Source organism: Typopeltis vanoorti, chromosome 23 (genome assembly GCF_054136105.1).
Source record: "Typopeltis vanoorti isolate ZY-2024b chromosome 23, IOZ_Tvanoo_1.0, whole genome shotgun sequence".
NCBI classification, from domain to species: domain Eukaryota; kingdom Metazoa; phylum Arthropoda; class Arachnida; order Uropygi; family Thelyphonidae; genus Typopeltis; species Typopeltis vanoorti.
In genome coordinates this window covers 5,243,914-5,257,748 of record NC_143571.1, presented here as the reverse complement: position 1 = coordinate 5,257,748, position 13,835 = coordinate 5,243,914, and the positions used below count along the sequence as shown (strand labels likewise).

The 13,835-nt window shown below is 34.6% G+C and overlaps 1 protein-coding gene across 1 annotated transcript in view; it reads right to left on the bottom strand.

The window, feature by feature from the left end:
* Arc42 (Activator-recruited cofactor subunit 42) overlaps positions 1 to 13,835 on the bottom strand; it is a 164,307-nt gene that overhangs the window by 23,917 nt on the left and 126,555 nt on the right. The window contains exon 9 of the mRNA XM_090412720.1: positions 9,535 to 9,630. Coding sequence (XP_090268846.1) covers positions 9,535 to 9,630 — 96 coding nt within the window. The remainder of the gene's footprint in view (positions 1 to 9,534; positions 9,631 to 13,835) is intronic.

Here is a 13,835-nt window from a genome sequence, read left to right as displayed (position 1 = left end):
TCGAGAAAGCATGGGAATATAACAAAGATCTGTATTTAAGTTTTGTTGATCTGGAAAAGGCATATGACAAGGTGCCAAGAGAGAAGCTATTCAAAACACTGCAGTTATATGGTGTCAATGGGGCATTATATCAAACAATACTTAGTCTTTATTGAGTTGTAAGTCAGCAGTTAGAATTGAAGGAAGTAGAGGAAGATGGTTTAATGTTAAATCTGGTGTGAGACAAGGTTGTACATTATCCCCTCTGTTATTCATTATCTATATGGATCACATTATGAAGGAAAGTGGTATTAAACATGATATCAAAATTGGAGATGTTAATGTCAGCTCTTTGCTTTATGCAAATGATGTTATACTTCTAAATAAATCTGCTACAAGTCTGCAAGATTCTCTGACTAAATTGAATAGCTGTTGTAATAGATATGGTATGAAGGTCAGCAATAAAAAGACAAAGACAATGAAAATAGGCAGAATCATTGAAAATGTCAACTGTGTTGTGAATGGAGAACCTGTGGAACAAGTAAAACATTTCAGCTATTTAGGCACAATTTTTACTGAAGATGGTAAATTAAATATAGGAATAGACAACAGAATCAGCAAAGTTGGTATGGTGGGAAGTCAATTGAATAAATTCATATGGAATAAGAGAGAAATTAGTCGGAACACTAAACTAGCTGTATACAAGACAGTGTTCAAACCAGTTTTAATTTATGGATCTGAGAGCTGGGTCAGAAGTAAAACACTTGACCAAAGACTAGAGACCACAGATATGAGAGTCCTGAGAAAGATTATTGGCATGAACAGATGGCATCAATGGCAATATCATATTAAAAACGAGGATATTAGGAAAGAACTTGACATTATCAGCATCCAGGAATGCATTAGCAGAGCTAATCTGAGGTGGTATGGTCAGTTAAACAGAATGGGCGAGGAAAGATTAGCGAAACAAGTGTTCTCTGCCAGGTTGGCAGCAAAACGACCCACAGGAAGACCAAGATATAGGTGGATTGATACAGTACAAAGTGCTTTAGACGATAGAAATATAAGATCTGATAATGTTGGAGTCTTGACAAGTAACAGACTGATTTGGAAGAAAATTGTAGATAGGAAATTAATAATGATGTAATTTTTTTCATGTAGTACTATCATATCCTGTACACCCCTTGAGGGTACATGGCAGGAATTTGATGATGATGATGATGAAGAATTATTGGAAAGCTTGAAGAAGACCACAGAATTACTAATATTGCCAGAGAGTTTGAAATCTCACACAGTGTTGTATCCAGACTCTGGGTGGCATTTCGAATCAATGGAATGTGTTCCAGACATTTGCTAGCAGGTCGCCCTCACTCTACCATGGACTATGAAGACAGATTTTTGGTTATAACAACAAAACGTAATTGATGCACCATGGCAGGTCAGCTTGCAAGTTGGCTCCTGAAGGCCTGTAGTCTGCATCCCTTCATCCACAGGTCATTGTGGAGCACATTTTCAGTGGTGCTGTAGCCATAAAAATTAGAAAAGACACCAATGGACTAATGTACTCTTTATAAACGAGTCACTCACTCACTCATTATGAGTCATGGTGAATGTCTTCCTCTTCTCAGATTTCCCCACAAATGCTCAAGTACCACAAGGTTCTGTACTTTCACACACTTTTTTTTCCTACTGTATATAACTGAGCTGCTCTCGCAAACTTTAAATCCTATCCATAGCTTTGCAGGTGCAATGCACGCCATTCCTCTTTTTTCATTTAAGAAACCTTGTAGTGCCCAAATGTTACCTAATCTTCACTTAAAATCAAGAAACCCTTTCTGGTCCATGGACAAATTCTCTTCAGCTGCATTTATCATCAACACCTGACATGTGGAGAGAACACTGGCTCAACAATCTTCCAACAAATGGCTTCATGGTTGAAGATCCCTGTGCTCTGCAGCTTGGTTTTGCTCTTCCTAGAAAGATTTGGTCATCTTTCAACAGGATCAAAACTAACCAGAGCAGATGTGGCTACCTACTACATAAATAGAGCCTGTCAGACAACCCTTATTGTGACTGTTCCCCCATGGTTCAGATGATCACTCATATTGTGAATGACTGCCCAAGGTGGTAACCTCCAGGATATCCACGAGGTGACAGATGAGGCCTTGGATTAGCTTTCTGGACTGGACATTGACCTGTAGCTGCTTTGTATTCCTTTTGCCATAAGAATAAATAAATAAATTCATTTCATATAAATTTATTCAGTTGACTTTTTACAATACCAGCTTTGCTAATTCTGCTATCTATTTCCATATTTAATTTGCCATCTTCACTAAAAATTGTGCTTAAATAACTAAAAAATTTTACTTGTTTTATAGGTTCTCCATTCAAAATGAAGTTAATGTTTTCAATGTTTCTACCTATTTTCATCGTATTTGCCTTTTTATTACTGATTTTCATACCAAATTAATCATAGCAATCATTCATTTTAGTCAGGTAATCCTGCAGACTTGTACTGGATTTATTTAGAAGTATAACATTACCTGCATAAAGAGTTGAGATTGACATCTCCAGTTTTGATATCAGGTTTAGTATTACTTATTGTCATCCATATAGATAATGAATGGCAGTGGAGATAATGTACACCCTTGGTCACATCCGATTTAACATCAAAACATCTTTTCTGTACCTCCTTCAATTCTAACTGCTGATTTAGAACTTAAATATAGACTATGTATTGTTTGATATAACATCCCATTTATACTATATAACTGTTGTAGCATTTTGAATGGCTTTTCTCTTGGCATCTTGTTTCGTATGCCTTTTCCAGATATACAAAACTTAAATACAGATCCTTGCTATATCTCTTGCCTTTTTTTTTTTTTTGTCTTAAATATGAAAATGTGATTCTAACAACCTCTATTTATCCTGAATCCAGCTCGTTCTTCTCCAGGCTTCCTTTCCACAATATTTCTCAGCAGTTTCTCAAGTATATTTGCATAAATCTTACCAGGAACATTCTTAATAAGAAAATTCCTCTGTAATTCTTATATTCAGTTTCATTTTCTTTTTTATAGATAGGTACTATGAGAACTCCACTTCAATGATCCAGAATCCAACTCCTATGATGATGCCCTCTGAATTATGTAGTGTAACCACTGTAAAACTTTTTTCCTCCATATTTGAGCGTTTCTGGTTGAACATCATCCATTCCAGTTGCATTGCTGTATTTCAAGTTTTTGATGGCATTTCTACTTCAAGAATTGATTATGTATTCCTGATTGCATTCTTGCTGAGTGTTTTTAACATTATGCTGTTACTGCTTCTTTCTTTAGCAGTCTTTCAAGGTAATTACTCCAGACATTTAGAATATCTTTTTCTTCAGTTTTCATGTTACCTTTATCATATCTGATTAATGAAAAGAAAAATATGTATTAAAGTGGTGAAAAGAAATAAAGACAGTAACTCTCTGATGTGAATTATGAACACGAATATACCTCAGATATTATTAGCATAAAAGTACAGGAGTTTGAAAACAAGAGCTAAACTGTAGAGATTTGACAACAAAATTTCTAATAATATTTTCATATTCAAGTTGATTGATTCAACCAGGAAAGTATGCATCTGCAAGGATGCTAACCTGCTTTTGAGGCCTGAATTATATAACCTAGATTATCTAGTCTTTAATCAACTTTGGGTTGATTAAAGACTAGATTAATCTAGATTAAAGATTAATCGAGGCTTGTCTTTTCTGTATATTTGGTGAAGCAATGTTAGATAGAACAAGCAGCCAGGGGAGAGGGGTGCTTCTCAGTGTCCCACTAACTGTGCCCATGGTAGAGTTTAGCTCGGTGTCTATAATGTTAGTGTGCACACCTTTTTCCCAGACAAGGGTACAGTATTCTGCTGCAGAGAATGCAAGGACTAGTGCAAACAACATTAGGACTTCTGCACTACAACCCCAGGCTGTTCCAGCAAGCCTTGAAATGATATTATTTCTCATTTTAATTTTGTTGGACAGGTTGATGATGTGCTTTTTATGGGTCAGGCTTCTGTCCAGGCTCACTCTAAGGTATTTCGGATGAGGCTCATGTTCTACCATTTTGCCATAGAAAGAGAGGTTGAGGTGCCGATTTGCCTCTGCATTGTTCAGGTGGAATGCTATGGACACAGTTTTTTTTTTGGATTTGGCTTCAGGTACCACTGCTCGAAGTACACCTCCAGGATGTTCAGGTATGTGTTCAAGGTTGTTTCCAGGTTGGCAAAGGAGGTAGATTGGTGTAGGATCGCTAGATCATCGGCATACATATATTTGCTTGAATTGGTATGTGATAAGACAGATGTTAGAACGTACATCCTAGTTTCGAATCCGCCATTTTGTTGTAACGTACTCTTATTAATAAAATCAATTAATCCAAATATAGGGAAATTTATATTTATACTGCGCCACCCTATATTAGATCAGTCTATATAAAATAGTAGAATCAATTTTCAATTAAATTAGCAGTCTCCTTACTCATTCAGGCCGAATTTAATATTTTTTCAATTGAGGCTCCCGCAAGATTCGAATTATTTATGAACGGTGCAATAAAAAAGAATCAGGCAAACACATCATTGAAATTAACAAAACAAAACATTTAATATAAGGCTATATGACAAATATATGAATTCCACTTCTAAAATAAGATATTACAATTAGGTTAGTACATCAGGTCAAATCATTCATATAAATTCAGTCTTCAAAATCTTCACATACAAGTTTTACAGTTTCCTCAATTACAAGATTTCTTACTCAGATTAATACAACAGAATTTCTTGTTTAATTAGTTGCTCATAAATCTCGGTTATACTCCACACTTAACTCTCAGCAGGCACTTATCATATCATTAATCGCGGCAGATATTATTTCAAGGCAAATTATTTTCAACTTCTAACTTCGGCGTTATGCCACAGTAAATGTTAGAATAAGCGAAATGGAACTATCACTCAAATCTTCATACACAGAAACAAATAAAACACGACTGTCCTTACCGGAATTAATCTTCAGCACGTCAGATTTAATGTGAGCACATCTTCAAATTATATTTATTACACCTATGGAACACATTTAAAAAGAATTCTTCAAGGTCATAACTAGATTATTATTTGTCACGCTTCACAATTCTCGACGGTAACTATGGGGCAGATTGATATCCTTGTTTACTACTTCACAACAAATTAAGCTCCGTACAATTCTTCCTAAAAGCAATATACAAATGAGTAGTAATTCTAAGCTAACTGGATTTATTCTGATTCCTTCATTAACCTTCCAGTCCTTGAATTATCCAATACGGCACCAAATTCCATTAATGCCACAGCTGACTTTGCTTTCAGCTATCTATAAATTTTCACTTCGTCTCTGCATACTTCTAAATACTACTCTCTTGAATTCCTGCCCTTCAATCTTTTTTATTTACTTTCACCCCCTTGCTTATATCCTTCCTTCTTCCCGCTTCAAAACTCTCTCCTCCTTTTTTTTTACTCTTATCTATTACCACCCATATATATTTTTTTTCTCTCCTCGTTATCGAAGCTCACGGTCTACCCACGTGCATTCCATTTTATTTCTCTCTCCATGGCAACGAACAAAACATAAACATTCGCGTTAACGTTACATAAGGCTATACTTTTACATTGAGTAATGAAAAACATTAATAAAAATATTACAGTTACTTAATTTTCTCTTTCATTTCATTTACAATTAATAATAATAAAATATATGTTACAGTATATATATAAGGTACATTAAATTATATACATATAATTTCTCATAATATCATTGAAGTAAATAAGATAAATGATATTTATCACTGAGTCCTTCCAATAGCAAAATATATATTAAAATTATTTAATCAAATAATAGCTGATAAAATTCAGGAATAATACATGAATAATAATTCTTAGGCAAGGGATTAACAAATAATTTTTAAACAAGTCATGCTTAATATATGATAGGTTATGTTAAATGTAAATGAAGAACAAAATATACATAATAATTTCATTCACAGTTTAACACAGACATGTAGATGTTAAAGAGTAAAGGGCTAACACAGAGCCCTGTGGGAGGTCATTGTGAAGAAATCTGGTTCTGCTCTTTTTTCCACCAATATGGACCCAGATCTTTCTGTTGGAGAGAATGAATTCAAAAGCTGAAAATTTTTTTGCACCTTATAATATTGCATAGCTTTAGGAGGAGGTTCCTGATCCAGACTGTGTCATAAGCTGATGCTAGATCAATGAAAGTGACTCCGGATTTAAGTTTCTTCTGGAAGCCTGCTTCAGTCTGTGTTGTCAGGGAACTTCTTCTCGGCCTAAAGCCAGCTTGTTCAATTGGGAGTACTCTTTTGATGAGTGGTGAAATTCTTTTAAGGAGAATTCTTTCAAAGAGCTTAAAGGTGGAGTACAGCAAGGAGATAGGTCATAGATTTTTGACATTATTTGGATCTTTCCTTGGTTTGGGAACAGCAATTATTTTGGCTTCCTGCCACAGTTTTGGTAGTTTTCCAGTTCTTATATATTCATGAAATGAATAATTTTAACTCTTAACAAATAAGAGAGAAATTAGTCGAACACTAAGCAAGCTGTATACTAGACAGTGTTCAAACTAATTTTAACTTATGGATCTGAGCTAAGTTAAAAATAAAATACTTGATGAAAGATGAGACCACATGTATCAGTTTTCTGAGAAAGATCAGGGAAGTAAACAGATGGCATCATGGCAATATCATATTAAAAGTGAGAAGATTAGAAAAGAAGTTGACATTATTAGCATTCAGGAATGTATTAGCAGAGCTAATCTCGGATGATATGATTACTTAAACAATGAGACAGAGAGAGAGAGGAAAGTTATGAAACCAAGTGCTTTGGCCAGAATGGCAAGAAAAAGACCAGAAGAAGTCTAGATCCTGCTAGATCGATACTGTAAAAAAAAAGTGCCTTAGAAGAGAGAAATATAAGATCAGATAATATCAGAGTCTTGATGGATAACAGATTGATTTTGAGGGAAGTTGCCAATAGGAAGTTGATAATGATGTAACTTTTTCATGCAGTACTATCATATCCTGTACACCCCCCCCCCCCCGAAGGTACATGTCAGGAATTTGATGAAGGACAACCTTGTAGACTTCAATAATAAATTTAGTTTAATCCTTTATCCAAGTGTAAGCAAACAAAGTTTGTGCCTGAAGTATTTTTAGGACTGAGGCAACTCATGGTAAAGGTGGCCCAAGCTCTCATCACTCCTTGTCTTAGTATCTCCCATAATGCAAAACACATCTCCTGTGGACATGTATAATGCTATGCATTAAGGGAAGGGCCACTACCCAGACTGGTTTTGACCTATATTGAGGTCTCATCAGTGGGAGCCAGGCCTAGAGGTGGTGATACTAAGGCAGAAGCAATGGAGAAGTCATATTTACCTATATGAGTTGCCAAAAGGTGTCTCACCTTATTATTAAAAACCGGTCTGAGTAGTGGTCTTTCCACGTGCTTTGCATTATGGGAGATACTAAGATAAGGAGTGACGAGAGCTTGGTCCCCCTTTACCACGAGTTACCTCAGTCCTGAAGATACTTCAGGCACAAACTTTGTTTGCTTACACTTGGATAAAGGATTAAACTAAATTTATTATAGTCTAACCAAGTGGGAAAAAACTTCCAACATTCTTTTTCTAATTCCAGAATAATTTAATAATAAGGTGAGACACCTTTTGACAACTCGTATAGGTAAATATGACTTCTCCATTGCTTCTGCCTTAGCAGCACCACCTCTGGGTCTGGCTCCCACTGACGAGACCTCATTATAAGTCAAAACTGGTCTGGGTAGTGGCCCTTCCTTTAATGCATAGCATTATACATGTCCACAAGGAGATGTGCTTTGCATTATGGGAGATACTAAGACAAGGAGTGATGAGAGCTTGGGCCACCTTTACCATGAGTTGCCTCAGTCCTGAAGATACTTCAGGTGCAAACTTTGTTTGCTTACACTTGGATCGAGGATTAAACAAAATTTATTATAGTCTAACCAAGTGGAAAAAAATTTCCAACTTGTAGACTTCAATGTACCACCAGTCCTATCTGTTCTCTTGGAAGAAAGAGCTCAACTCACATCCCTTCCTCTAACCTTCAATAATAACCTGATATCCAAACACAATCAGATTTTCCTCCTTTTACTGATCTACACCTCCAACATTTCCTAGCACAACCACATCTCAACTATAGCTTCTGAAGTGAACAAAAAAACTGACCCTTGTGTACTCTTCTGTTCAAACACTACTTCACATGAACCTTCCTTTACTGCTGTTAAATCTATACAAATCACAAATCAGCCCAACCATGGGTCCCAACAATTGATACCATCCAAAAGAGGACAATCCAGTTAATTAATGATCCCTTCCCCACTCTCTCTTTCTCATAGATCCACTTCAATCCCTCTCTCATAGATGTTTCATTTTCTGACTTATGCCAGTTCTATAGATACTTCCATGGACAATGCTCTGCTGAATTGGCTATTATCATTCTCCCACTTTTTTCCAAAAATAAGAACTAGAGTTACTGCTAACCAACACCCCTTTACAGTAACTTTGAAACTTGCCGAAACAACTTCTCTGCTTCCTCTTTCATTCCATCTACTTCTGTTCTATGGAACAACCTCCCCACTCTGCCTTCCTTAAAAAAATATAACCTTCAGCTGTTCAAAAAAAGTGAACAGATTCCTCCTTTTTTCTTACCTTCTTGCTCACTGATATGCTATAAATCTTGCAACCTTTTGTGGGTGAGTCAGAGATATAAGAACCATCTTCTAGTAGCTCCTTCAATTTAAGTATAGACTGTATACTGTACTCCATAAAATATTCCATTTGCAACACGTAATTATAGGATTTTGAATGGCTTTTCTCATGACACCATAGCATATGCTTTTTCCAGATCTAAAAAAGTTAAAAAATAGATCCTTGTTATATTCCTGTGATTTCTCAACCACCTGTCTTAAAACAGAAATCAGATCTTGAAAATTTCTATTTAGCCTAAACCAATGTTTCACTGTCACACTGTTTTAACATACTTCTTAAGTATGCTGGCAGAAGTCTTACCTAGAATATACAGTATGGAAATTCTTCTGTAATTCTCATATTTGTTTTATTTCTCCTTTTCATGAATGGGGACTATGAGAGCTCTACTCCAAGAATCCAGAATTCTGCCTTCAGAATTGTGCAGTGTAACTACAATGAAGCTTTTATATCTCTATATTTAAGCTATCTGTTTAAATATCATCTATTTTGTCTGCTTTTCATATTACAGGATTTTGATGGATCTTGAGCATTTATATATATATATACTCTCTCTTTCTCTTGAATATTTTCTACCATTGTTCTGTTACATCATATTCTTGGTTTAATTATGAAGATAATTCCTGGACAGATTTTGACTTGAACTTTCTATATGCTTTAGAACATTCTGTTTTTTTTTTATCTGAGTCAGATAAAGGTATAATATAAGCCTACCTAGAAAGTTCACTTACTTTAGTATAAGGTTTCCCTGCATCTTTTAAAATCGCTGCTCGCCATGTAAGCAATCTGGCACTTTGTACACGAACTTCCATATCTGCAAGTTTCATCTATGATGGTAAAAAAAAAAAGAAGAAAAAAAAAGAAAAAGGAAAAGCACAAATACTTAAATTACAAGGAAAAATTGTAAATACATAGCATTATTTTATGTTATAACCATAAGCTAAAAGTTTCCATTATATGAAAAGACTTAATATATTGAAAGTACTAATTTCAACTTAATCATAAAAAACTGTAATAGATGTGGGAATTAAATCCTAAGAACTCACTATTAGCTAAAATCAATAAACTCATCTTGATAACTATACTCTTTCTGCTTTCTACAGAAATGATCCCTTGTTCTCTCTCTCTATCTCAACATCTGACCCTGGATTATAAGAATCTGACTTTCATCTAAATCAAAATATTTCCTAATATATAATTTCTTTGTTATGTCAATTTATCAAACTGTGCAGCTCATTCCCAATCATTCTTTATAATCAGCACTCCACATTTCCAATTTATTTTAATTGTTCACCTTTTACTATTTTTTCATTTCTATGAAACCTAGGCCCAGAAACTTGAACAACATAATTCAGCTTTTACCCCTCCTCTCTTTATGTAAGTCCCACAAACAAACATGCAAAAGAAAATGTTGTAAATGCTTCTTACATTTAGTACTGCACTCTGGATAATCTGGGAATGTCACTTTAAAACCAAACATGGTAAATTTTTTAAGTGATGGAAACATAGGCTGGAAGAAGGAAAGATCACATGGAGGAAAGGAAATGAAATTTATTTACCTGCCTGATAAATTACTTGAAACAGAAAGAGAATCCATTCCGTAATAAATCTGTATTGTGGGATGATTGTTTATTATTACACGTCGGATAATTGAATCGAATCAACGACAGCTCTTGCTTTTGTGGTCGGACTATACAGCAGTTAACATAAATAATTGGCGGCGTAAGTGTGTTAAGGTTAGATCGTAGCACCCGTCACTTCTGAAAAGTAAACAGTGCCAATTTAACATTGTGCAGTTTTTGTTGCAGAAACAACTAGGCAAGTTTGTTTAATTTTTTTATTTATTGTCAATGTTTATAATCTATGCTAGTATATGCTAGTAGGCGTTTTTATGTAACATTTTTACATGTTGTTAGTTTTATGGTTATCCAAAAGTTGCTACGAACCTAATACAATTGCCACAATTGTATTAGGTTCGTTTGACAGCTAAAAACATGAACATAATCTCTCATATATTGTTGTTTTCTTTTTCTCTGCTTGTGATGGTAGACTTTTAAAATTTTACGATTTTATTATGTTAACTTTTTATTTATTATATGTCTTTGTAGAACTCACAATATAAATACATGTTATGCACCATTAATTTCCTTATATAATCCACATATGCATAGTATACTTTATAGATCTATTTTTTTTTTTTTTTCCTTTCAGTTGCTAATCCTATGCATAAAATGAGTAATGCAAGCAAGAAAAAAGTTCGTCAATATTCAGATGAGTATTTGAAGTTCGGTTTCATACCCGCCCCTCAGGATGAACGGTCACCACTCTGTCTATTGTGCAAACATTGCTTGACCAACGAATCATTGAAAAAAGGTCATCTCGAAGCACATTTGAAGGCAAAACATATGAACTATGATTTGAACCAATTTAAGTCTCGAAAGGAGCATTTTGAGAAAAGATCAACAATAGATTCATTGTTCTCTGTACGAACTGCTACCCAAAATCGTATTCTTGAAGTTAATTATGAAATTTCTCTGCTCATAGCTAAATCAGGAAAAAATCATACTATAGAGGAGGATTTAATTAAACCAGCCCCTCAGGATGAACGGTCACCACTCTGTCTATTGTGCGAACATTGCTTGACCAATGAATCAATGAAAAAAGGTCATCTCGAAGCACATTTGAAGGCAAAACATATGAACTATGATTTGAACCAATTTAAGTCTCTAAAGGAGCAGTTTGAGAAAAGATCAACAATAGATTCATCGTTCTCTGTACGAACTGCTACCCAAAATCGTATTCTTGAAGTTAATTATGAAATTTCTCTGCTCATAGCTAAATCAGGAAAAAAGCATACTATAGGGGAGGATTTAATTAAACCAGCGATATCAACTTTTCTCAAAACAGCTCTGGAGAAAGATGATAACATTCCTTTGATAACAAAGTTATCAAAGGAATGTCACTGTTAGCAGAAGAATATGAGATGGCTAAAGATGTGGAAACACAACTTATTGAAAAGTTGAGATCAAGGAAATTCTCAATACAGTTGGATGAATCAACTGTAAGAGATAGTGAGGCTGTATTGATGGCCTATGTAAGATATATTGACAATGGTGAATTTACTGAAGAGATATTGTTCTGTGAAGCATTGAAAACCACCACTACTGTCATTAATATACACAATAAACTCAAAAATTATTTAGATGAAGCTCAAATATCAATGAAAAATATTACATCTTGTGCTACAGATGGTGCACCTGTTATGATGGGCAAGAAACGTGGCTGTTTAAAATTAATGAAGGATGACAATCCTGAAATGTTGCTTGTGCATTGTGTTATTCACAGAGAAAATTTAGTTTCCAAAAAACTTTCACCAGTTCTAAATGAGATATTGAATTCAGTTATAAAATGTATCAACAATATCAAAGCTAATGCCAAATATGAGCGTCTCTTCAAAAAATGCGACAATAAAACTGCTGACCATGTAAGACTACTGCTTCACACCGAGGTGAGGTGGCTGTCGCTAGGGAATTGCTTGAGAAGATTCATGAGACTATTTGATATTCTTAGTGAGTTTTTGAATGACAAACTTCAAATGAAACTCTTACAAAGAGTTGATGGTCATGCATTTGTGAGTTATTTGACAGATATCTTTGAACTGCAAGGAGCAAATAAGACCCTTGTTGATGCAAAGGCCAAGATATTGGGCTTCATTGCATTTCTGCAATTATGTCAAAATAATGTTACAGACAAAAAATTTGACCAATTTTATTGGCTAAATAAGTGTGAGGTAACTGATGCTGCTGTACTTATTATTGTTGATCACCTAAGCAAAATGGCCTGTGATTTAAATGACAGATTTTCTAATTTAGAAGAAATTTATTTTCCATCTTGGATAACTCAGCCAATGCTAGTGGACCTAACTGTTGTGGCCATGCAGTATCAAGACGAACTCTCAGAAATGCAAAATGATGAGTCTATTAGAACTTTATTCAGCATAAAAGAAACAATGGCATGGCTTTGTGATGAGACAGAAACGAAATACCCAAATTCAACTAGTTTTGCAAGAAAATTACTGTTGCCCTTCCCGTCGTCATATTTAGTTGAATGTGGCTTTAGTGCTGTAAATGATTTGTTACTGAAAAAAAAGAAATCGTCTGGATATTATAAACCGTGGGTATTTATTTGAGATTGAAATTGACTAAATTAATCAAATAAAAACTCTTTGCAGCAGACATCAAGCTCAAGGATCACATTAACTTGGATTTTATTTTCCCGAGTTGAGTTCGATTTATGTTTATAATATACAAAGTGTAATATAAAATTTATATTCATTGAAGAAAGTCAAATTAAAAGCAGTTTTACCTATGCTCCTTTTTAATTTGAAGTACCTATTTATATTATGCTTCTTCAGAACTTGGTTGACTATTACGCTAAGGGGGGGGGGGGGGGCATCAAAATCTTTGAGGTGGGCATGATCCAAAAAAAGGTTGAGAAACACTGCTCTATACCCAAGGTCAGGAGGATAAATTAGGTAGTAATTATATGATGAGTAGCATTATAGGTAGGAGAAAAGTAATCAGCAAGCTGATAAACAGTAACAGGCAAGAAAGGTGACTACCATGGTAAAGACAAAATCAGATTATGAGAAAAAAATTAACTGAACAGAGCAAACAAAATCATATGCCTTTATCATCTTTGATTCCTTTCATAGTACTCTTTCCTCCATTTCTAAACTATTTATTTCAATAACCTACAGATCATTTTTCCACCTTCCTGATATTTATATGCTGTATTCTTACTAAGTCTTCCCATGACTTTTGTTTAGCCACTTTCACACATAGCTTAGCTATATTATATTTTTCTCTGTTATTATTTTTACAGCTATTTTTGCCTGTTCGTTTAGGAGTGTCCCTTATTTTAAATACATTGGCTTTTTACTCAAGAATCCTTAGGGTATTAAAAGTGTATTTTAAGGGTAAATATATGCAGACTAATAGAGGAAGAAATTTTGCACATACCTTATTTTGAT